Source organism: Dermacentor albipictus, chromosome 4 (genome assembly GCF_038994185.2).
Source record: "Dermacentor albipictus isolate Rhodes 1998 colony chromosome 4, USDA_Dalb.pri_finalv2, whole genome shotgun sequence".
NCBI classification, from domain to species: Eukaryota; Metazoa; Arthropoda; class Arachnida; order Ixodida; family Ixodidae; genus Dermacentor; species Dermacentor albipictus.
In genome coordinates, this window is record NC_091824.1 from 121,093,516 (window position 1) to 121,119,576 (window position 26,061).

General features: G+C 46.1%; 2 protein-coding genes across 13 annotated transcripts in view; both read right to left on the minus strand.

Annotated features, from left to right (window-relative positions):
- The window catches only part of LOC135917748 (uncharacterized), a 162,631-nt gene extending 158,274 nt beyond the window's left edge, over nucleotides 1-4,357 (minus strand). For 6 of the 12 annotated variants that reach the window (XR_011514064.1, XM_070537535.1, XM_070537532.1 and 3 more), the window contains exon 1: nucleotides 4,245-4,355. Coding sequence is in view for 7 of the 12 variants with exons in the window: in XM_070537535.1 (XP_070393636.1) it covers nucleotides 4,245-4,352 (108 nt within the window). In the remaining 5 variants the exon portion in view is untranslated. Of the gene's footprint in view, nucleotides 1-4,244 lie in introns of all 12 variants that reach the window. The other 6 variants (XR_010569398.2, XR_011514067.1, XM_070537536.1 and 3 more) reach the window with 4 other exon arrangements.
- An 8,261-nt stretch (nucleotides 4,358-12,618) lies between these two features.
- LOC135917766 (proliferation-associated protein 2G4) overlaps nucleotides 12,619-26,061 on the minus strand; it is a 125,754-nt gene continuing 112,311 nt past the window's right edge. Inside the window, exons 11-16 of the mRNA XM_065451358.1 lie at nucleotides 25,882-25,960; nucleotides 25,000-25,051; nucleotides 22,925-23,019; nucleotides 16,871-16,998; nucleotides 15,328-15,508; nucleotides 12,619-12,807 (exon numbers count right to left, since the gene is read on the minus strand). Of these exons, the coding sequence (XP_065307430.1) occupies nucleotides 15,383-15,508; nucleotides 16,871-16,998; nucleotides 22,925-23,019; nucleotides 25,000-25,051; nucleotides 25,882-25,960 (480 nt within the window). The 3' untranslated portion in view covers nucleotides 12,619-12,807; nucleotides 15,328-15,382. The remainder of the gene's footprint in view (nucleotides 12,808-15,327; nucleotides 15,509-16,870; nucleotides 16,999-22,924; nucleotides 23,020-24,999; nucleotides 25,052-25,881; nucleotides 25,961-26,061) is intronic.

Below are 26,061 nucleotides of genomic sequence, written 5' to 3' on the forward strand. Positions count from 1 at the left end.
TGATTAACAGCGCAGTTACACTATACAGGGGACAGAAGAAAGGGACCAGCGCTCTGTTCTTTCTTCTGTCCCCTCTAGTGTCCTAGCGCTTTTAATCAAAACCTTATAACATATACGAAGTAAGGTTAGTCATTTCATCAGCTGCATAAATGGCTGTAGACATACGCTTACTAATTAAATTAACAGGCACGTTGTTACGCGCGCACAGGCAAACCCGAACACATCTCACTCGATGAGCGCGTATCCTCGCTCTCAGAACGCTGGCGTGAAGAGCGGCAGGGTGTCTATCAAGTTGACGTTTCCGAATTCTCCGAGTTTTCGAGGTTTTCCCTGAGTGCTTTTGCAAATTTTCCTGAGCGACGCAGAACTTTGTTTTATGTCGAGACGCGCTGACACCATGTCGCTCGATACAGTCACTCTCAAGTAAGCATGTTAAAAAACAAAAAAACAACCATTTAATCCAGTTTGAATACTAAGGAGTAGTGTTTATGTTATAATAGAAAACAGAAGGGAGGGGTTAGTAAAATGCACAGCGAATAAAATATATTCGAAGAAATGGTAAAGCCCGTTGCGAATTGAATCTAACATTTTCAAACAAGAGTAAAAAGAGATGCACACAGAAGCAAATATTTTCGAATATGAGCCATTTCTATTAACTGATAGCAAGCTCATTGGTATGAGCCCCAACTTTGTCACGAGTGACATTCTCTCTCAGCAGGTGGAAAGTCAACCTTGACTATCCTGGCGTACTCTATGTATGTCAGGATACAGTGTATGTCACTCTGACAGTGGATACAGTGTTTGTCGCTCAGTGTATGTCACTCTATGTACGTCAGAAACGCCTCAGTGTAGCGTTTCACTGTTTATGGTATACTTTGCTTTGGATGAGGGACACCTGCATCTCGGAGACAACCAACACTTTGTTTTTTGACGTCAAACTGCCTCAAAGAAACGGCGGCATACTTCCTTTCCCGTTCATTCCTCATTACTTCGGGCCTTTCTCTTGTCGTCCTTCTTCCTCCGCGCGTTCGCCCACGGACCATATGAAGCATCCTCTTGGTCAGTTGCACAATCAACGTCCGACTTTTCAGGCCATCTAAGGGCCGCCATAACGCCCGAAAAATCGGGCAGTCCGAAAAAATGAATGCATGTCTTTCAATGCCCTTAAGGGCTCAAGTCACCACAGGTACTTCCAAAAAGCTCCGGAGGCCTGCCATTACACTCATTAGGCATATCAGTATTCGTACTGTAACAGGAGACTGCGGGTGCACGCGTGTATAATTAAGGAATATATAACTGTTTCCCGTGACAATTGCCCCTTCCCAAGCGTGTCAAGCTTCACCGCAATACTTTGTGTATGCTTCACCGCGTAACTGTTTTGTATTGAGGCGAAGCTGACTTTCAAGAGCCGGCATTGTCCAACGCGTCGTGCTTTCCGAGCTTCGAAGCCATTCGCGAGGATTACAAAGGCGGAGTCAGAGTTGCTGACAGCGGCAAATTCTTTCAGCGAAAAACACAGCACCAAGCGACAAGAAACTTAATAGCGAACGTCGAAGCAACCAGACCTAGCGTTGCCGCGGTAGTGACTACGGCTGCTAGCGGATCTGCGATTGATTAATTGATTGAAAACTTTATTATTCCACCGAGCTGGGGTGCCCGCCTCTTACCTTACACGCAGGTAGGGAGGGAGGACGAAGCAGTCTCCGCGCGTTGAGGACGGTGAGTCTTCACGGCCTCAACGGCCAGGCGGATTGCTCGACGCTGGTCGTCTTCAGCCTCGTTCTGGAGAAAGGCCTCTCAGGCTTATCTACTGTCAATGTTTTCCTTGGCCCCTGGGGAGACAGCACATTCCCATATTACATGATCTAGCGTATCTTTCTCCTTACAAATTTTGCAGAGGGCGTCGTTATGGTCCTTCGTCTGAGCCAAGTAGATCCAATATGGTGACAACTGTTTCCCTGGAGGCACCACCAAATGCGAGCGTCCTCCAGAGACAGAGAGACCGATGCGGAGGCGGAACGATTCTTCTTCCGGCTTTGTAATGATCTACAATTTCCCTGTACGTGATGATCTTATCTCTGATCCCTGGAACTTCCAGGAGGTCTGTCGAGGTCGAGTCTGAGAGCAGCGGTTCGAGGCGGCGAGATAATCAAAATGGCGGTGGTGGTCGCTTTGATTAATGCCGTTTTGTAGCTCCGGCCACAGCAAAAAGTCCGAAAAATCGGACGGCGAAGGCTGATTGCGTCCGAAATTTCAGACGTTCCTATCCATTCTTTATGATGGGTTACGTGGTAGCGCAGCGAAGCCGTCCAAATTATCGGGCAGCTCCCGAAAATCAGGCGTTAGGAAAATAAATCGTCGACTGTGAACTGGCAACTCCTTCAGTCGACGACACGGCATCACAGACGATTCGTTACGATCCCCCTCTGTTACTCGAAGCCAACATTAGCGCCACTTTCGTTCCGTTTCAATAAAATTACGGCTAATTTTCCCTGATAGAAGCACAAATTCTCTGACTTTTCCCTGAATATTTCCAGACTATTCAAAATCCCTGAGATTTCCCGCGTTTCCCGATTGGTAGACACCCAAAGCGGCAGCAGAAGCGAGCAAATTCCCCTTCGTGTTGCCTCTCGCTTCAACGCGAACTAGACGCTCGAGAACAGAGCGCAAACGAAGCCATCTCCGGTCGGCAAGCCTTCGAGCACTTGTAAGCATTCGCTTACTAACTAACAAGCATGGTGTCGCGCGCGCACAGGCAAGCATGAACAGATCTCACTCGATGACCGCGGACACTCGCTGTCAAAACGCTGGCATGAGGAAGAGTGGCAGCAGCAGCAGCGAGCGAATTGACCTTCGTGCTGCCTCTCGCTGCAACGTGAACAAAGCGGCGAGAACATAGCGCACACGAAGCTATCAGCCCTCGTCGCCCCTACTCTGTACCCATCGCAGATTGCTTTCGAGATCGGCTGTGCCATATGCAGCACCGCCCCCCCCCCCCACTCCCCGTCCATCCCGTCCTGTCCAGTCTTGCTCGCGATGGAAGACGAGACGCGCTTTCCTCCTTGTGCGCGCGAGATCGAGGCACTGCCAGTCAAGCCCAATGTGGCTTTGGCCGATCTGATACGGGTACCTTTTTTTTTTGGACGCATGGAAAAATATTCCCCGCTCGCTCTCGCACGCTTTCACTCGCACCCACAGCATACAGTGTGCGGCCACAATGTTATCGCACTTCGACTTTATACACAACATAACGGCAACGTCAACAGCGGAAATGCGCCTTGAGCGTGTATGAAATTGCTGTTGCAACAAAGTACTTTTATTTATTTATTTATCGCAATGCTTTTTGACAAGATTACTCTAACGCGAACAGCATACTCAGAGGCGCCACATAGTTCGACTACTTGACACTACGGCCTATATGCGAGCTGCGGAAAGCTGACAAAGTTTAGTACACTGGCTCATGGCTATGACTCATGGCCAATAGTGGCTCACTAGTTGGTTTTTATTGCGTGAAATAAGTGCAAACTTTAGACGGGACAGTGAGACAGGCAAGAGACAGGTGCTAGCTATGGCTAAGCAAAACGTTGCGGGTTCAATTTCTAGCTGCGGCGGCCGTTTTCCGCGATGTAGGCGAATAGTCAAAAACACTCGTGTGCTTAGATGTAGGTGCACAATAAAAAACCACCGAGTTGTCGAGCCCACACTCAGGCGTTCATCTGCCCTTTGTGTTGCTTCAATTTTATGTTTTCGCATGCTTTGAATTTCGGTAGTAAGCGCGTTACAACAGAGAGTTATAGCACAGCGGGCCAGCGTAGACGCCACTGCTTATGTGCGGTGCGCTGGGCGGCCAGCGTTTTTGCGAAGTGAATGGCGACCATGCGCACCAACAGCAGTGGCTGTCATCAAACGCGGTGATGGCTGGCCTGCAGGCGAAAAAGCCTCGGACGTGTTTCAGTGCTGAAGAGGACATCTGTATCCTGCGGGAGGTTTCAGCAAAGAGGCGGTTTGGCGACGACATAGAATAAAGAATCAGCGACGTTTGAAGTGGATGGCCACGAGCCAGTGTTGCCATCTCAGTGAGCCGTATTATCCCTAGATCGATACCCAAAATCCCTAGATAGCGAAAAAAGCTTGTAAAATTGCAATACAGTGACGTTATGCTTCACGGGGCCGCAGAGCTCCTGAGTTTACATCTTTATCTGTTGCATGATAAAGAAAATTGGTTTGTTTTTCACTTGGCTCACCTTGCTCGTCGCCGCCCGTTCCACAAGTTGCCATTTACTTTGGTAATGCGTCAACTGTACACCGAGCTCTTGGAACCATGAACGTATGAGGTGCTGTGAAAGAAGCATGCGTTCTCGACCGCGCATAAGATAAAACTCGCCAAGCTTCAGATGTGTCGCTTTTACGCGCGCTGCGCAGAGGCTGCAATACCTAGCCGCGATAATTCTTCGCCCTCTTTCGCAAAGAGGAGCAAACAAGGGTTTCCAAATTGAAGCATAGGCGGCAGCGCTGAATGCTTTTGGTCAAAAAGAAACACAGTTATAGCGCTGCCTGAATTACGAGGCCGCTGGAAGACATGCCCCACAAGGCCGTCAAGAGAACAGCGATACCCGCTCCACCCGCTCTATTACGACGCCAGAATTGAAAGAAGTCGCAATTGACTACAGCGCCGCTAGATCTAGCAACAGCTACTCCGGACGCGCTGCTCCACCCATCGTCTCCACCCCCACTGGTAGTGCTGAAGAGTTCAAAGCAGCTGGTTCCGGTAGCCTGGCTAAACTGTGTGTGGATACTTATGAATATGCAGAGCGGCGTAAATAGCGAGACAACTGCATCTTTAAGGGGGTATGGTAGAGTGCATGAACTATCTTGGTTTCAGCTTTATATCTCAACAACTGTTCTATATATTAGCGTGAAATTCTGCACGCTCAATAGCAATAGTGTTGGCTTTAATTGGTGTAATTTTTTACTGCAGGCCTTTTTTATTTTTTGTGTATTTGAGAACCAAACTTTAAGCTATGATGTAAAATAAAATGTACCTTTCCTCAGAAACAAAAAACAGCATGACCGTGAAATTTCGCACAATAATTCTGTATAATAGTGGGTTTAACTGGAACCTTTAAAAAATGCTTTGCTACATTTACGTCACAAGAGAAAAAATATTGCCGTCACACGTCTCGTACCATGGAGGGTCTTTCTAATAATCTTTTCTTTTTTTTTAGTTATACCTGAGTGATTTTTTCACACATTTAGGTTCAGATTACTTGCAAGGGATGCGAGTACATTCTTGGAAAATTTCAGTGTAATGGGCTGTATAGTTTTCCAGAAAAGGTACATCAAGTTCCGGAAATTTTGAAAAAAGTGATTTCGAGAAAAACGCATTTTTATGTTTGCACCTTCACTACAACCGTTCAACATGCACCAGCAGAGTACAGAAACTTTCTGGCTTTTTTGGTGTCTTCCCCAAAGCCTTTCTTCATGTTTACGTTTACGTAAACATGAAGTAAACATAATTACGTAAACACTGAAAAAATGACGGCAAACAACATGTAAACAAACCCTCGCGTCTGTCACGTTTAAATACCAGGCGGCGCGCTTTTTGGCGCCATTTTTAAATGGCTTAGAGCGCTCCTACGCGCTCGCCGCTGCACTGTTTTGCTCCCCACAGTGTGTATTATTTTTTATTGATGAAATAAAAAAATCAGTTTTTTGGTCGATTAGCCCTACTATACCCCCTTAAAAAATTCCTAGATATTTGACGAAGATGCTATGTCCCTAAACAAACTTGAAGCCTCCTAGATCTAATGATAAATCTCTAGACTTTGCAGCACTGGTGACGACGCTACCTAGAAATTCTTGAATCATCCTCATGTGACGTCACAGATGTTATATTCAGGCAAGGTAAAGTTTGGAGAATACTTAGCAACACATTGTCACGGATACTGGCAATTGACTACAGCGGCGCCTGTTCTAGTGACCGCCACTCCTAGCGCGCTGCTGCACCTCCACCCGAGGCTCCCCTGGTAGTGCTCGAGTTAAGCAGAAGCTGGTTCCTTTAACTTTGCTAAAATCTGAGTGGGTATTTAAAGGACCCCTCACCAGGCCCTATAGCAAATTTTGACTAAGTTGTTAGGTATCCTCTAGGGAGCGTTCTGCCGCAAAAAATTTTAAAATCGGCTCATTATCGCATGACGCATACGTCGCAGGCCCCGCCTCCTCCTTGCCCCGCCTTCATTTTTTTTCCTGCGCTACACATTTCCGCTGACCGCGCCGCGCGCGAGCTGTTGTCTCATTCGTGCAGCGCATGATTTTGCGCGCTGTGCACAGGGAAACATGACTAGCGGTATACTTCAGTGCCTATACGAATACCGAGGCAGAACAAGCGGATCTCAGAGCGGGATCGCGCGCTGGAACAGGGTAGAAAATGGCAGTCTCGGTACCTGCGCACGTGACCGCACGACCGTGGGAACAAGCAGACGAAGCGGAAGTACAACTCTCTTGCTTCGGTGCGAAGTAAAACAAAAAACACGCAGACTTTCCGTTTGTTTTATTATTTCTCAAAACTTCAATCAACAGATCGCACAGATAACAGATGTCCTGAATAATTCTCGAAGTCACGTGTCACCACGAGCGATGTCACACTGCGGACACGATTACGTAGGCGCAGGGGCACGATTACGTCACCATCCGGCTTGGAGCGTGGCGGCCGCGAGGGAAACGGCGTTCGGATTGAAATTTCAGATCTCCTTGCGGCGCGTAGCGATGCAATACTTTGCAGACACGATTGTTATCGCGCAATGTATGCTCCGTGCTGGCGAGGGGCCCTTTAAAAATATGTATAGCCGCCTAGATGGCAAGATAACTGCATCTCTAAAAATCCCTAGATACTTCAAGACGCTAAATCCCTAAATAGACTGAAAAACCAGTGTTTCCATCTCATTTGTCAAAAAATTCATAAAAAATGGCACTAAAATGCATTAGAATCTGCTAGCTTTCTTCCGTGACCCACCACGTTCACCGCTAAAGCGCTAATGGCAGCTGATGGGTATCTTTTTGGACCGCGGCGAAAGGAAAACACAAAATGAAATTGCGAGATCAGTGCTAAACACAAATGTGATTTTGAGATTTATTCGCAATGAAGTGCAAATAAATTAATTGCCAATGAGAAATTTCCACAGCTGCGTTGATTGTGGGACAAGAATTTAAACAGCGTGTAAAGATTTCTTGGCCACATGACAATGATCTGGCTGTATATCACTCTCACAGGAATACAAAACATTACATAGTGATTTTTAAAACGGAAACACTCATTTCTCTAGTGACCACGACATTCTGTCTTTCGCTGCAGGCGCAGATGCATAAAAATCTCAATATGCCTAGCTCATCATAATCAGCATATATGTCCAAGCAGAGCAGCTTTCCTGGGTGGGTTGCAGTGCCTGTCGAAGTTAACGACCGACTAACTTCATTGTAGGTGTCATGAGTTCCAATGAGGCGGGTAACTTTCTCAGGAAGCTAGTAGTCGAAGCACTCCTTTTTGTGCCTTTTCAGTCCGGCTCCGACTGCTATAATGGCATTAACTGTTGAGGGCGAGAGCTTGTTTCGGAGCTTAGTTTTCAACAAGTTCATCTGGCTGAACGATCGCTCAACTTCAGCATTGGAGTATGGTAATACAAGCATTGAAATGGCAAAGCCTGCCAGTTCTTGGAATGGGTTTTCACCAGAGGAGTCGCGATAAGTGCTTACTTCACACCAGAAGTTCTGCATCGATGACATATCTACCCATGCAACAGTTGCGATACCTGCCCACTGGCCTTCTATTACATCTTGTATGTGGCACAGCCATTTCTTACAACAGTAGAGCTCGGGGGCTTCAGTACGCTCGATGCCCTTTCTACCGATAGTTGCGACTTTCCTGGGGATTTCGATGTTATCAGGCGGCCTTTGGCGTTATCTAGTCAATGAGGATAACAAGAAACTTGGTGCATCCTTTCCTCAGCGTCTGCTCTTTATCAGCACCTAAGCCAGTTTTCCTCATGTCATCAATGCCTTTCTCAAACGAAGAGCCGAAGTACAGCTTGGGATTGAGATAGTCTTCCACTTTCTTGACGTATACAGTACTGGCGCTGTTGGAAGCACCACATTTTTGATTGGTGAGGACAGTAGTTGTACGAGGTCATCCGGGAACTTGGTTTAGTCTGCTTTATGTGCTTCAAAAGACTTAACTCTTCGAATATCCTACAGTACTGGCCTCAAAAAGAGCAAAAAAGCGTTGATGTCATCACAATACACGGAGTACAGCACCTCTGCGTTGCAACTTTTCTACTAATCTTACAACTTTGAAGCGAGCTTTTAGCTTGGTCCACTGGTTCAGTACCTGGTCAACTGCTGTTGCAATTGACAGCCATCTCATGGAACAAGCTTGGACGATTTTCAAGGGTTCTTCTCCATCGTTTAAGAGCGACAAGTTCCTTGTATGCTTGCTGCTGAGGATAGGACCTTGCGAACCAAGTGTAGGTATCACCAGCAAGGTAATCAAGACTTCTGGGAGCCCTTCTGCCACAGCAGCTGAAGTCGCCAGCAACAGGGCTGTGTAGTAGGGCTATGACTATCTCACTCTCATGCTCGGGCAATGAAGACCGCATTACCTGTCTGGTAGATGAGGCGTCCCGTTGCTGCTGCTGGTGTTGTCTCCCTCGTACTCGGTCAGCCCACGTCAGTTTGGTGTGGCAGGATGTAGGGCGCCCCCTAGAGCAGGAGCGGCAGTTGCGTCGCCCCCTGGAGCGGGAACACTGCGGCGAATGGCGCTGCGGCGCTCGGGTGTCGGCGTGACCAAGCGACTCCTTGTGGTCGCTACGGGAATACCCGATGTGGTGCTCGAGTCGCTGTGACTGGCGCCACTTGGTCCTCGGGAGCGGCTGCGGCCGCGTTGGTTGCGTCTGCGGTGGCGTCTCTGTCGCACGATGTAAGGGACTTGAAACTTGAGTTTGCAGTCACTGTCGGCGGCGGGGTGTGGTCTGCCGCGTGCGGTGCGGTCTGCCGCACAGGTTGCAGTGAGGGGAACACTGGTGATCTGCTGGCGTTTTGAGGCCACACTTCCGGCACCACGTGGTGCTGGGGTTAGGGCAGACATCCGCGCAGTGATCGATGTTGCCACAGTTGTAGCAAACTTCCGTGTGTCTGCGAAAGGGTGTGTGTTGAACAATGCATGCTCCACAGTAGATGTAATTTGGTACTTGCATTCCTTGGAAAAGGATTGTCACGGCTGTGGTGTTCTCGATTCTCTTCACCTCCAAGGCATTGGGGTTGCGTTTCGTGACGATCAATTCTCGGAGTTGGGAGTCGTTGAGCTCGAGGTCAATGCCTCGGACTACACCTTTGCAGGTATCATCGGGTAGCGCCGGGTATACTGCGACCTGATACGTAGTACCTTTCATGCAAATCTGTTGCACCATGGCGCATGCTCTTGCGTTACGTTCACTGGGGGTGCAGATGATCAAGATATATTCTGAGTTACGTTGGGGCAGATGGAGTCTCCCGTGAGGTCTTGGAGAGCCAGGGCTGCCGCCATTGCCAGGGCTTGCTCAACCTGCACTGTTGTAGATTTGGCCACGTTAAGACCGTCTCAGGGTCTCACGATGATACGGAACGTGTTCCTCGGTAGCTGAGGGAGTCTCGAGGTAGCGACGAGGTGCTGGTATGCGCTGTTTGGTCCAGCATTGCGATCGCCGTCCCTTTGTCTGTCACGTGTACTTGATGAACTTGCTCCTTGTGGTTGACTGGCCTTTCCCTTGCGTGGTTTGCGTTTATATGCCGCAATCCAGCCCGCGTCATTGGCGTCTTCCGGCGATATCGTCTCACCGGTGACGATTTCCATGGCCTCAATGACTGACTTACGGTGTTAGGCCTAGGCCCACCCGCCTTTGAACGCCGAGGCTGTGAATTCGAATGCAGAAAATGTTGAGAAAGAGTCCACCCACCGAAATAAATCCGGTGTCCACGGAATCCGTGTAACTTGCTGCTTTCGTTGGTATGCATTTCCCTTCGATTTAGGGTGAATAACCTCGTGAAATCATTGATAATATCGGGAGCCAATGTTTGCACGTGTGCACTAGTCGGCGCCCCACTACTCAGCCAAGTACGACGCAATCTTTTTTTTTTAACCGTACAGGATGCAACAAGCTCGGACACTTTACGTTGCCCCGATGCATGTTTCCCATTGTGGAGAGGATTTAGCGACACAAGGTGCTGATTGTCAAGTCACTGTGATCGCATGTAAGGAGATGGATGGATGAAAAACTTTATTAGGGTCCTTTAGGGCGCGCCCTAGCGCGCAGCGGGCCGCTCCCACGTCGGGACAGAGAGGCCGAGCCTCTCCGCTGCGTCGCGGGCCCGTTGGACAGCCCATAACTGTTCAAGGTTGGGGCTGTGTAGGACAGCATCCCAGCGTGAAGAAGTGTTACTTTCATCACTGCGTAACGCGGGGCATCGCCAGAGCATGTGAGGCAAGTTCGCCAAGTCATTGCATAGTGCACGTGCATTTGTCGTCTGAATTTCGGGGTACATATTGTGAAGAAGTAGGGGAGACAAAAACAACATAAGAATTTTACATCCTGCATCACAATGGAAGCTGATATCCTGGAATGAATGTACTAGATAAGGCGACAGATAGTTTGGTGAAGATGAAGTTAAGCACCTAGACAGAATAAGGATGTTAGTCTAGGGCAAAAGCCATGTCATCAAATACATCATGCACACAGTGGTACACTCAACAAGTGACCAGCTAGTCCCATGTGGACATGCATCACCATACGCTAGTGCGTTTTAATCGCACAGCTATGGTCCGCATCTAAATTCTTTTTCTGGGCAGACAAAAATTCCACCTTGCATTACTTCCATGCAAACTATACTACATATGGATCAACCAGTTTAGCATAGAGCTGGACGTTCGCAGTGCTTGTTATCTCATCAAATCGGAAGAAAAAGGAATACAGGACAGCTACTTTTACTAGTAGACTTTTTATATCAAATAGAGCCTATGATTAGTCCACTTTGTATATAAAGTAAAACCGTGTTAAACCAAAGTCCACTAGGCCACGAAAAATCTTGAAATTAGGTGGATTTTCCAATTACCTGAAGAGAGGAAAAAACCCAGGAAATTAGATGCAAAACTGCACGATACAAGCATATCATGTTTACTTTCCACGCAGCACGTCTATTCGAAGTAATCATCTCATCTGAAAAAAAGCTACAACCAAACTTGCCTTGGCTTTATTACTTGTAGGCCTTAGAATGGTTGTGGTCAACAACAAAAAAGGCGTCTTTCGATTCTTCTCTTCTGCACTCGTGGGCACGCAACAAATCGCGAGCAGCAACAATAGTAGCCACATTTACACCGATACGTTAGAAGTGTACCTTATTCATACGCCGACACTTGTAACACAGCTAAGATATTCACCCACCCTTAGTGGAAACGTGCCGTATTAGGATAGTAGTGAAGACAAATGCTACAGTTTCCACAGCATGCCCGCCACGTGTTTCTATGTCACTGGCAGCTAAGTGTGCCCATCTCTATTTCCGTCCCCTCAAAGTGGACATGGCTCTGTTACTGCCGCAAACTTGTCGATATTAACAATATTATTCATTACTGATACCGAAGAAACTGTTTCAATGCCCGTAATGTACTCATAGCGAAGGAAAAAAAATCTTGTTCGACGCATTCGGCTTGCCCCACCGGCCGCCGCCTGTTTGTTGACCTGTTGTCATCCCGCAGCAACAAACGCAAGATGAAAATGTTTTTTTTTTCTTTTTTGCGGGAAATTTAACCTGCGTAATGATCGCACCCCTGAATTTGCGTCAATATGGTTGACGAAAAGGTGCAACCATTATGTGAGTAAATATGGTACGTTAGAAGTGTACCCTATTTGCAAACCGACGCTTGTAACGTAGCTAAGATATTTGCCCACCCTTAGCAGAAACGTGCTGTATTAGGATAGCAGAAAAGACAAATGCCGCAGTTTCAGCAGCATGCCTGCCATGTGTTTCTATGCCATTGGCACCTACGCGTCCCCATCTCTGTTTCTGTTCCCTCAAAGTGGGCACGGCTACGTTATTGTCGTAAACTTGCTGATATTAATGATATTATTCATTACTGATACAGAAGAAACTGTTGAATGCGCGTAATGTACTCACGAGAACAAAAATCGCGTTTAGCGCGCTCCACCGGCCACCATTTTTGTTTTGGTGTCCCGCACAGTTACAGCAGCAGCTGCCTGCTTGTTGACCTGTTGTCGTCTCGAAGCAAATGTGGGCCGAAAAAAAAAATATATATTTTTGCGCGAAATTAACCCTCGTAATGATCGCACCCCTGAATTTGCGTCAATTTTTTTTTACAGAAGAATGTGCGATCATTATTTGAGTAAATACGGTAACAATACGCAACTTGAATTGAGGACGTCGCAGTCATGAACACATTGCTTTTGTGCAGTGCCACAAAACACAGAGAGAGTGGGTGTATTAGGGAGTATTTGTAGTGTTGGTTTACTGCATACACGAAAGTGATGCAATGTCACCTAGGAATTACATCAGAAGTATTCCCCTCGTGAGGAGTTCAGGCAGTGTTTGCAAAACCATTTAATCCACCTCATAGCCAGACCATGAGCCCAGGAATTCAGATTGGGGTTTGATGTTGCTGGCTGGCTCAAACAAGGCTCGGTCTTCAGTGAGCATGTGCTTGTTGGTAAAAAAAAAAAAAGTGAGGATGACAATGTCCAGCTGTTCACACCCCTTTCACAAGCACACCACCTGCACAAGAGGCCAACACAGAACGGTCAACAAAGCCTAACACATTACAACAAGCAATCATAAGTTACAATGGGATGAATAGATCTTCATATTGTAACATTATTACACATTATCAATAAGAAAACAAAGTTAATCAATTTCATACACCTGGGATATGAAAAGCAAGAGAAGCTACACAATAAAGCGACTCGCTGCATTAGCACTTGTGTAGAAGGTGCTAAAGGCCAAACCACATGTCAGGAATGGGGGCTCAATCCCGTCGCTCGTGATCCGTTGTCAAGATTGGAGTCCGGCATGAATTAGAAGGTAGCTGGCCCATGCCGTCATCCAACTTATCCACGCTGAGGACGCTGATGAAGGGAAGGACTGCATCTCATTGAGAACGAGGAATATGGGTTTATTTACAATATTTATATCAGTCTTAACATGACTGTTTGAGAAAGTACATCAGCCTAACATGACTGCTTGAAAGAGAGTGTCAGTCCAACCTGACTGCTTGAGAGAAGTGTTTTGAGCATCCGCACAACAGCAGCTTTTAAACACTCGGTCCTCCAACCATACAAGGCGGCGAGCGTTTGTTTCGTCGGTGCAAACTAGCCGCTTCCCGCAGGACGGCCTACGCACACAAAGGCACACACGTTCGAATGTCCGGAGCCGACGTCAGAGGGGCCCTTAGAACTCGGAGCCGTTCTGGGTAGCGCGTTGGGGAGTTTGGGAACAATAGTTGGCCCGCCGAACTCATTCCGTCACAAAGCCGATTTAGTCATGCTGTGGCTAGAAGTTGGCGGCGAAGCTCCCGGTATGTTGCTGTCATAGTCGTAAGCGGGTGGCAATCTTGCACTGCAGCTGGCCATTCTTAACAGCGCCGGGAGGTTGCCGTCATTGTGGTAAGTGGGTGGCAATCTTGCACTGCAGCTGGTCATTCTTAACAGCGCCGCGATGTTGCCTTCATAGTCGTAAGTGGGTGGCAATCCTGCACTGCAGCTGGCCATTCTTAACAATGTACGCATCCAAGCGTGGCAAGAGCACAGATATCTGTTCCAGACATATCAGGCTCTGGCTGCCTCACACTCCTACGTGCCTTGCTACACAGCTACGTTGCGGTACACTCAACACTGAGTGAGGCAGATTTATGTCATGTGAGAATGAGCTTTTTCTTTACTTTTGGTGCTGATCTAACAGTTCTAAAAATAAAACAATTGCATTGATCAATATTTAAGCATTTTGAAACAGTGTCAATATCAAAGTAAAAGCCAATGTCTGTTAAGATGTCTGAGTGAGCCAAGTGGGTGCACGTCTCTTGTATACAAACTGCCATTCCTTGCGAGGTGTGGCAAACGCAAAGCACGCAGGTGCGCGTTGGCAGGCATACACGTGCTCTGTGCTTAAGACAACTCTTATGCCTTGAGGTTACTGCCACAATTGACGAAGAGACCCTGTAGAGGAATTAGGTATTGGGTATGGCCTTAGCATAAGCACGGAGCTAAAGATCTTGAAAGCTGTGTATCAGGCCACCTATCTACAGCGCCACATTTTCTAGGCATGTAACTAATTCAGCAGTGGCAGCATTGTGGTGTCCCAATCACTATTTATACCTATAATGACGATTCAGTTCAGCTACTAGTTCAACAGGCCTCAAAGCCATGTACCCAGATCAGTGGCTTTGTGCATAAGAAATAATTGGCAAGTTCAGATCTCTCAGAGGTAAGTTTCCTTATTTGAAAAATGCCCGCCTGATAACCTGTAAATTTCAAAATGAATTTTAAGAAATTCTTTGGACATGACACGAAGGAAATAGCATGCAATGTTGTTTTACGTTTGTCTTAAGCACATGCCCTTGTTGAATACATAGGCACTTTATAGACACGCTGGGGCAATGGAATAAAAGAAAGGAGGTTTGACGGCCTTTCCTGGGCCATTTTTCAGACACCACTGCACTGGAATGCATACATATAACAATCCAGCCACGGTCATTATACAATGTCTTATGCTGGCACAAGGCACCATCACAACTTTTTTTTGCATTATTTTCTTGTAGTCTGTGGCGCCCCATATTTCAGCACCTTCAAAACCTTTTCAAAAACAGATTTAGCTTTTGACTCAATTTTAGCAAAATACAGAAGAGCTAAGTTTAATCGGCAGGTATGCAACTATACAAAGTGGTCAACAATCCGTACATTCTATGGCTGCTCGGGAGGCTTGCTAGACACGGCTTTGTATGCCTTTGTTCTTTCTGCGCCAGCACTCAATGCTGTACTGCCATTCTTGCTGCCATTCTTGTTGTCGCAATCAAGGACAACTCAAAGTTTCGTTCGGCCTTATCAGACATCATCACTCCCGGATGCAATTAACTAATCACATTTGTTGTTTATTGCTGCTTTGTTTATTTACTTGCGTATGTTTTTTTTTACCCACTCCCCTCTGTAATACTTCGGTCTTGAGGGTACAATAAAATAAATAAATAAATAAATAAATAAATAAATAAATAAATAAATAGGAACAAGCTCAGACATCACCAACCTAGGCCAGGCTGACAACCAAGCGTGTCTGTTTCCTGAAGCCGAAACAGATCCCATCAGTCCTCCGCAGCATCCATGTTTTCTGCCTCCCCGGCACCATCGCCAGCTGTTAGCAGTGCCTTCTCTGCTTTCTTCTTCTTTTTCTTAGCTGACCTGGCTATCACTGAGCGGTTGAGCAAAGCCTGAAACAGACAGAAAGAGCTAATGACAAAAGTATTCAACAAAACATTTAAAGGAGTACAGTAGGACGTTCTTTCGAATGATTTTCCGGCATCAATGTTTGCGACCAAGAACACAAAAAATGACAATACAGTTATGCTTCATTATTATCGGAAGTATAATTTCTGAAAGAAAAAGAAAAAAAATGCCTTCCGTACCAACTATCAGTACATCACCAAACTGTGATTGTATGATATGTTTCCTGGCCACTAGATCCCATGTAAACAAAAGAGAGAAAGAAAAAAGAAAGCGTGCATGACATGATCAGGAGCAAAAGGCGCCTGTCATGGCAGCTTCACCGCATTACTCGCCTGCCTGTGTCACGTGAGAATGCTAGCACGCATTTAGTTTCCCCTTCTGGTACCAGCAAATCTTGTCGCAAGTCATCTCCCTGCTGCAAGTGGTGCAAAGCCAGTATCTTGTCCTGCTCTGGCGGCATCGTATTCCGGCGTCACTAACCAGCTCGATTTCGTTTTGCTTTCCCGTCACGGTCTTGAAAACAATACCCATTAGGAAAACTACAAAGAGAATCTCAGGCGGTAGGTAAGTGCATGTCTCTAGTTCTGGCCCGGCTGCGTGCACTCTATCTTGGAGGCTTATTTGCAGCAGTTACCCGAGCTGAGATAGCTTGTGGCTTCGTGTGCACTATGTTCTTGTGCACCTCATGTTGGACACATAATCTCAAGTTTCGACGACCCGCTGAAGCTAGAGGCAGCATGAAGCTTTCCCTCACTGCTGCCACTGCTCTTCATCCTGCCAGCGTTCTGACAACGTCCACAGTCACCGAGAGAGCTCTCTTCATGCTTCTCTGTGCATGCAACACCACGCCTTTAATTTAGATATTAACACACGTTTACTGTACTTTATACAGCCAATAAAACTGCTAACCTTATTTTCTATAGCTGTCCAATAATTTCCTATGACAATCAAATGTTCACCTTTCAAGCAAGAATACAGCTTTCTTTTCCAAGGTTTAGTGTTCCTTTTTCTTTCGGTGCGGACACCGATTAGGCAAATTTAATTGCTACAACTAATAATACCGCGTGGGAACACTGTAGTAAGCGGCTTATTTTAATAGAATACACACAAAAGTTTACAGCGCCATGGCTGCTCATTGTTATATCCGATATGTTGTTAAAACTGGTACTGGTATAGGTGGGTTTGACTGCCTTCACACACGTCTAACAGAATCAAATCTGTAGTTGGTGTGATAAATTCACAGGGCCAGGGTTCAGTGAGACAGCTGGTATTCTGTACCATTTGTGGTTGCATCCTATAAAACAGTAGAACAGAACAACAGGGTTACAATACAGTACAGCACTTACACTGAGCGCCTCATCTTCCACCTTGTATTCGGACTCGAACAGTTCAAGGTCCAGCTGGCCACCCGTGATGCGATGGGAGCCAGACGGCATCAACAGCACTGTGTATTTGAACTGGGCCACAAATTCACCTGCATGCCAACAGTGGAGGCCAAAGTTCAGGCAGTGACTCAATGAGCCTATCTCACACCAAAATAAATTAAAACCTCGTAAAGGGCAACTCCGGCATTTTTTTACCGTATTAGGATATTGCCGTTTTCAAATGGCACTCATAGGGCGGTTCAATTTGCTTCGAAATGAATCACTAATTTTAAATAACTAATAAACGAGAAACTGAAACAATAACTTCTTCGTGTGACGTCCTGATAAGTTGATGACGTCAGGTCCTACACAACAATAACGTAAACATGCAGTACACATTGCACTAACGCCAAACAAGCAAAACTGGTGATGTCTCTTGATGACAAAGGGAGCTTTTACAGATTTTCCCAACTAGACAGTGGCTATTTCAGTGATGATGGCGATGCATTCTCTGATGTCACAAACAGAGGGTGGCCAGTAAGAAGTCGTGAGTTGGGAACGCAACCAATCGATAATCTGAGTGCAAAAGAGAATGTATATTCAAAATTTTATTAATTTCAATGGACACTGAAAAATCGCCAGAGTTGCCCTTTAATTCAGAAAACTGACCTGGCCCTGAAGATGTGTGCCCTATTCAGCAGCATCAAATAGCAATTTGGGAGCGGTTGGCCGTGGCACTTGCCACGCCCTGAATTTCATCTGAATTAACTTTCAGGCGACTATGAATTAAGCTTTTTTTACTGTGCACTGGATGCGCAGTACACAAGCATTTTTGCATTTTGCCCCCTATCGGAACGTAGCCACCGTGGCCAGGAGTGAACTTGTGACCTCGAACTCAGCAGTCCGAATGCCATGGCCACTGAGCTACAATAAAATCTAATTATTATCTATTTAGTGGGGAAGCAGGAAAAATGTGTGCTAGCCAGTAGCATGCCTTAACCGACAACTACAAATTAGATGCTACCTAACCTTCCTAAAGAGAAGCAAAGGTCATGATTAGCAATTTTTTAAAGAAAATACCCAGCACACTTTATCCAGTTGCAATAAAAAATATGTCAGTCATTTTCAGTTGCCACCACAGTGGCCTTGTGGCTACAACAGCAGCCTTAAATTTTGAGAGCCCTCAAGCTAACTTCTCCACAAGGCCCCATTTCTCGCTGAATGCCCTCAGACAGTCATGGCCTCTGCAGCTTCGATGACAGACGAATATGAATCATCCACTTCAATGTTGTTGCAACTGTCACCACCGTTCTCAACCACTTTGTTAAATTGGTAGGGTGCAACAGTGGTAACAATCTCACTGTCTGAGGAGTCGGGAGATGTTGCTACATCACTGTCGATGTCTCGAAACAACTGGAATTGCACAGCATCACCTTGTCACTCCAACACCTCTGTGAGCAGGCTGTCACAGTCATTAGCATTCTCTTCAACTTACACACTGCTTTGCACACTCGCCGAATTTTGCTTGAGTGAAGCAGTTCTCCATTGTCGTGGGATCCACTTGCTGCCACGAGTATGCTAGGAGGTGTACTGCACCTAACACGTCAGTGCAGTACTGCTTGTCACTCTTCATTGCCAGCAACATTCTACGTAGTAGGTTCTTCCTGTAGAGATGTTTACCAAGCAAATGATGCCCTAAACGAGGAGCTGTGCCAGCGCCATGGTGTTGGGTGGTAAGAAAAAGAGCTCAGTTGCACGCAAGTTGTCCAGTGCAACATGTACTGATGCATTGTCCATCGTAAGCAGAACTGAGATTTCACAAGCGTGGAGCTGTTTTTAAATTTTTTGGTCAGTAAGGGGCCGCTGACTGGCACATTTTGCATCCAGGCCTCTTTCAGCCACAATGAACAATTAATTGGGATCTCTTCATGTTTGATGCAGTACCGACCTTCCACTTTTCACAAGCATTCCATATGCTGCAAACCGTTGTTAAAGGCGATCTCCATGCATTCGCAATGGCAGTCTTCGTGGTTACATTTTCAATGCTACAATGGATGTCTAACTTCTTCACATTCAGCATACAATGCTTCTGTCTGCTCCGTTTCGGCAGTGTTCGTTTGCCCGCAAACGAACAGACAAAATACAGTCGCCGGCTGTTTATTCAGACCTTGCGTGTACTGCGGAAATGTCTGAATAAACAGGTGTCTGAAATAGCAGATTAAGAAAAAAAAAATTCTTTATTTCCACGTACTTATTCAAGCTCCGCAGTAGGCTTAAAGAAATCGTGAATGTGTCAGTGCACGTTGTTCCAGATAAGCCTGAATCTTGGAGAGGGTCGTATGGCCACTATAGGCAGCTGAAAGCACAGTCACTGCTTGTACAAGCTCTGCATGTGAAGGAAGTGTAGGTGCGTCATCATCTTTCGACTCGGAGTCGTCGTCTGGCGCTGCAGCAGAAACCTGACGCATGAGCTCGCCGTTGTCGAGTTCTGCGCTTGTCTGTACAGAAATGTCAGCACCTGTGAAACTGTCAAATGAGACGGTGTCCGGAATGGCAATGCAACCACTGTGCAGGTCTCGGCAGAACATTTTCGGCGTCAGTAGGGAGCAGGCTAGGCCTCCCGGCACCCACGTGCTGGCATTTTTCAGCGCAGTCTGTGCGGGCACTGTCGGCGCCATTACACTTGACGCGATGTTTCCGTATGTCGCGTTGGCTCACTGCAAGCTGGACAGAGCATACAAAGCAAATATCACCACGCCGTCATGCTGACACCGGTCACACAAACGAAAAACGTGGCCTACCCGCAGCGTCGTACACGAAAAAGGAAACAAATCAGCTGCTGGATTGTCTTGACACGTCTTACTAAGATGAGACCAGAACTGCTGTAGCCACGAACCAAGCAGAAACGATGATGATGAGCGGGGATTTGCAGAAGCGCCACTTCATGGGGCAGCAAGGACGCTCCGTTCAAAACAAAAATGGCATTCAGCAAGTCGAACCATGCACCAGTCGGAGTCAGTGCATGGTGCTCTCGATCGAATTCGCTCAAGGAGTGTCAGAAAAATCAGACGAGAGGTTGCAAGGTGTCCGAACTTTCGGCAGTTGTATATTACGGTCTATGGGGAGAATGGCGGTGCCATGAAGCAGACCGAATAATCAAGTGTCCAAATTTTTGGAGTCCGAAAAATCAGTCGGCGACTTTATACAGTCGACACTGCACTACAACTAACGACACCAACACCAAGAACAGGAACAATGTCCTAGGCCCCACAACACCACTTACACAACACTGCAACGTGCAGGGAGACACCACATGCGCAAGGGCGACGCTTGGCTAAACTGAACAAAGAAGCAAAAGCTGTGACGTAGGTCGGACTACGTGAGGGTGGTGGTTGCTGCGATAGGGCTTCTGGCTTCGCCATTCTCCACGCTTCTTGACCAACATCCCAAGGGGAAAGTCCAATCGCCATCACCATTATGTCAATCTGAACTTTCCGAGACTGATATGACACTGCTTGTAATGCTGTTTTCGTGCCAGTTTTGTTTTTCAAAAATGAAGAAAACGCACTTGTAGCACCCCCCAACATAGCACTTGCCGAACTTCAAGTTACAGTGAACATGGTACATGCTAACCAGTATGCATTCCACGAGCCACTACTCCAAAGTGATCCGTCAATACAGGGGAGGGGATTCAATAGGGGTTGAGCCGGGGAATTGTACAAACCGCGTTTTAACTGCAACTACACTTTCAGCGAGTAAATATTAATAAGATTTTACTGTACCACGGTGGGTGATTACTGTTAGTGACGCATGATAAGAATGGAGGAAGAAATGGGTTACTACGAAATACGGCCCTAGAAATTTTAGAGTAGCAAGCATAACTGCAGCTGTATCACAATGTCAAGTGAACATGCACACAGCGTAGTATGCTTATCAAATACTATGAGCCAGTCTATTACTGAAAAGGCATAATTGGGGTTATCTTTATTGTGGGCGGCAGTGGTTTTGACACCCACCCCTCTGGCTGCCTGGCCACCTCTATGACCACCCACTTCCTCTCTGGCTTCAGGTTTGCTATGCTCAGGGACCTGTGCCTATGCAGTGGAAGCATGAGCGCGAGGGGCCAGCTTCCACAAGCACGCTGTCACAGCAGCTGTATACGATCACAAGCCAGAAACACAGACAGGGAAGCTGGCGGTAATCGTAGGCTATCGCGGTACTAGACCTCTTTAACACTGCAGCAGTACGGTATGGGGTGCTATTTTGAACACTTGGACCTAGAAAGGTGTGCTTGAGCTGCTTCACACATTGCCGATTGTTCCCACCACTACACTCAACTTTATTTCGCAGTAAGCAAAGAATGTTTCTTGTTTCAGCTGATGTCGGCACCTTTCAAGTTGCTCTGTCGTCATCACCGTCGTCTTTACTGTCCCCTCTGTTCGTAACCATCCCAGCAATTATGGCGTGAGTAAATTCATCTGTTACGCATGCGGCACGTGCATCTTTTCTGTTCTGTAGAATAAAATACTCTTGCCGCATGTTGCCTAAAATAAAAATTACATTCGAATTCACACCTCTGATGGTCAATCACGTGTGTTGCATAGAGCGAACAAAACAAATTGCCTCAAGTGCGTTATTTTGCAGGGCCTGCCTCTATGCACCTCTCTGCCATCACATGAAATGCCACATGGTTGCTTGACAAGGTTGTTATGCCACTAGGTTCCGACTACAAATTTGGGGAAAACGCCCGCTTTGTTAGGCACAGCAGCCTCACGTGAAGCTTGCTAAGCAGTCCAGCAGCGGAGTTTCTGTCCCACTCTCAGTTAAAATTTCAAGATATCTGAAATTTGGCCCTAAACTACTTTGAGATAAAGGCCAATAAATACATGGCAAGTTGGGGAATCGTTCGGTGCCGCAGAAAATTTTGACTTAGCCAATCTCTCAAGATATGCGAGTTCGAGTTAACGAGGTATTACTGTATGTCCAAAAAACAGAAATGAAGTCTGTTGCATTGTTGTGTTATGTGATTGCACTTGAATGTTTCTTGTGGTGTCATTATTCAGTATGTGCTTGTGCCCCCCGCCCCTCTGTTCCTCAAATGTCCACTTCTCAAAATCTTCCGAGAGGAACCCTGGGCATAATGAGAAAATCTCACACAATATCACAGGCTTGCAACTGGTCTCTGATAAACAGCAGCTAGCCCTAACAACAAACTTTAGTACATACTATGCATGCACACCATGAGAACACAAAACATCAATGAGAAACACAAACAAATGCGGCTATGCCTCAAACACAAGGCCAAGCAAAATGCAATAAAATTACTTTCAATGAAACTGCTCCAATTTTCTGAAACTATTGTGGTCAGTGCGCTACTGTGTGCTCCCATAAGTGAGCCACCTGAACAAGGACAAAGCCCTAATAAGTAGGACCCCTTCATTAGGCCACAACGGCTAACTACTAGCCTAAGAATTGAGCACCCCAAAGAAAACAATTACCTGTGCATGCTTAAATCTGTATCATTTGAGTGGCAAGGTCATGCTCAGTAATCTACATCAATGGAAAAAGACTTAAAAAATATCTATTGTGATAGATATCACAATTTATAACATCAGCTGGCATTCTTGAAGAGGCAAACACTACTTGCAAAAGAAATTGCCAAGTGATGTTTACTAATTAACAAAATATTAGCACTGTTATTGTTTAACTTCAGTACCAATTAACCTTGTGATTAATCATTTTAGAGCACATGTCCCAATTGTGGAAGCGAAGCCAAGCAGTAATGAAGCAATGTACATTTAACAAAAATCTTGTGCTAGGCACCAGTTCACAAGATCTGTGATGACATGCAATGGTGTTCCAGTCACAGACAGTCCTCAGCACTGTGCAAAATGGAACAAGTCGGGAAGATGTGAGGCTCTAGTACATGTACACAAATTTCTGTAAATGGGTCGATCTTGAGTTCTACCTTATCAGGATGCAGCCAACATGGCCAGCAACTGTGGGCGAAAATTTAAGGAAAAACATTGCACTCACCCTCCTTTTCATACAGGACCTGGAATGGGTCAAGTAGCTTGTGGTTGACACACTCAACGACTCCCATTTTCGCCTTAATCTCCTCGTCAAACGCCCTGTTTCAGGACAGACAGCCCAGTTAGCAATGGATTTTCTAAAATAGGCTACAACACACCAACACACAAACTTCTGGATTAAGTCCAGAGAAGTAATAAAAGGCGACTGATGACGCTTCCTGCAAAGTACTGCTGGCAATGCAAAACAAGTTTCTTGTGCAGAACACAGTATCAGATACTAGACAGAAGTTTATTTAATGGGCGTGAGTGAGCCACTAAAATGAGTGAATGCTAAGAGACACCCAAGGTCAGTTTTTGAGTAGATTTTCACATTCCTATGGCACAGCAGGGCTACAAGTACTTTGGAACTACAGTGAACTCTGGTTACGACAAACTTGGTAAAGCCGAATTCTCGAATATAACAAACAACATGGAAACGTTCGTTTGCTTTTCAATAGACTCAATGAAAAAAAAAAATCTGCTTAATATGAACCGCCTCAGAGACCGAACATTTGGAGTGACCACCACTGCTACTGATCCTAGAGGCTAGGGTGTCTAGGTGTGCAGCGCCTGGGGGTGCGCGCATCAAGGCACCCTACTGAAGGCCTGCCGTGCTCATTGTCCGTGGACAGAGGCAAAAACAAATCGAAGACGGCGCGCTGGCCCTCCCCCCTTCCACCTCTGCACATGCGAGATTGAGCCGCCAGCATCGGCTCACCATCACAGGTTTTCAAGAAAGCGTGCGATGCGTACACCGATACGTTAAGTGTACCCTATTCATACGCCGACATTTCTAACACAGCTAAGATATTCACCCACCCTTAGCGGAAACGTGCCGTATTAGGATAGTAGTGAAGACAGATGCCGCAGTTTCCGCAGCGTGCCCGCTATAGGTTTCTTTTACTGGCAACTAAGCGTGCCAATCTCTTTCTGTCCCCTCAAAGTGGACATGGCTATGTTATTGCTGCAAACTTGCCGATATTAACAATATTATTCATTACTGATATGGAAGAAACTGTTTCAATGCATGTAATGTACTCATGAGAAGAAAAAAATTGCATTTGGCACGTTCGGCTTGCTCCACCGGCCGGCATTTTTTTGTCTCCCACAGCAAACGCAGGCCGAAAAATTTTTTGTTCTTTTCGCAGGAAATTTAACCCGTGTAATGATCACACCCCTGATTTTGCATAATTTTTTCTGACAAAAAAGTGCAATCATTATGCGAGTAAATACGGTACATACTTTTTCCGAGCTCCGGCCAACTACGGTTTAACAAGGTTTCACTGTATTAACATGTACAACTACTACAATTTATTAGAATTAGATTTTCTGCATGGTCGTTAGGGGGTGTCACACATAGTGAAAGAAGACGGGAACAGCAGTGCACTTTTCAAGAGGCAACAGCAACATCATCTCATCGCACCACAATGTCCCACTGGGCCCATGGGTCTTGGCGCATCAGAGGCAGCTGTTCAATGCACTGTTCGTGTTGAGAAATGAAAGCAACGGCAGAATTCGCTCTCTGCCATCTCTTCAAACACATTTCGCACCTCCAACTGCTTTACGTTTTCCTTGAGCTACGCCAACGCAACAACCGAAGCTCCCATTGTAAGTGCCATTTTCTCAAATTACAAATGAATTGGATACAAACGTGCCGTCTGTAGCTGCAGCCATTGTTTGGACCCAATCCAATCCATCAGACGTGCCATACAAAGTTGGTCTCATAGCTAGTGCATGACCCCTCAAACTGCACAACTCTCGTCGCACTCTGCTCCTAGCAGACGACGTGCTCAATTTCAATGTGATTGACAGGAACGTGTCGTCATTCTGATGTCATCAAAGACTTGGCCCTGGCCCATGGCAGATTACGTCGGCATGGCCTAAGCCGATCACGCGCCACAAGACTTAATATGCGCTCCAAACAATGATCTCCAATTGTGCCAATGTTCCCCTTAAGCATTGACTCCACTGTGCATTGTGTTTATTACCCTAAATTATAACACAATTAATACTTAGAGTAAGGCACAGGCTGAGGCTTACCTTAGTGTGAATGGCATAGAGGTATACTGCTTGTCTACAATGCTAAGGAAGGCTGAAAAGAAAAGAAATCGATGCATCAATGTAGAAAAAGTGTTTGCTCTGAACGTCCAGACAAAAACGCTGTGCGGTATCATTAAAAGAACACACAAAAAAACACACCATTGATGGATCCTGACTGTCAGATTACCATGCTAGAAGCTTACAATGTTTTTTTCCTGTTACGATGAACTCGCAAGAGAAAGTAGTGCAGAGGGTGACCATAAATAAACCACAAAACTTGTAGGATGCTTAAGCTTTGCCTTTAAGAGTGGAAGGCTATAGCAGTCAAAGATGCCCGACTGCTTCTCACACTAACCGGCAACTGCAACTTAAATAACTATAACGTTTTCCTGGAAACGCTGTGCACAAAGGTGAGCTTTCTGGTTATTTCCTTCCTTCACCCCACAGCAGGCATCGCTGCTGCCACAGATGCGCGCAGATGAGCACCATTCAGATGGTGTTACAAGGAACCAAGCGGGGCAAACCACTCCTGCCAAGACAGACCTCAAACGGCAGCTGGAAAAGGGGTTTGTGCTTGGCTTTCCATGTAAGAGAATTATGTTTTCTCGTATATTCAAATTACAATCCAATGCTACCATGTCTGCAGGTTGTGCGTAAGTCGTGCTTCACAAATTTTCTGATGCACATTACTTTGACACACCAACACTGAAAGTTAGGCAAAAAATTAGAAAAACAGAAGTTTGGCCTGCACTTTCTTCTCTAGAATCCTTTGCTGAAAATTTATGAAAATAATTTTGAAATATTACTTGATTACTTATCTTCAACATCCATTTAGCACCAAGTGTGCCAAAGTTGGTGTAAAATGATAACATGCAAACCCACCTCGAGATGCCTTGCTTCGCAACAAGTAAGTTTCGTCGGTGCGCTTGTACACAGTCGTTCGGGTGTCCATCTCGCGACCCTGCAGAAAAACATATGAGATCCTTCAAATGCAAGGCACAAAGGCACAAAGCTTCAAAGGCACAACAAAGGTGCAAGCGAGAAAAGGAAAAAGTGTCTAAT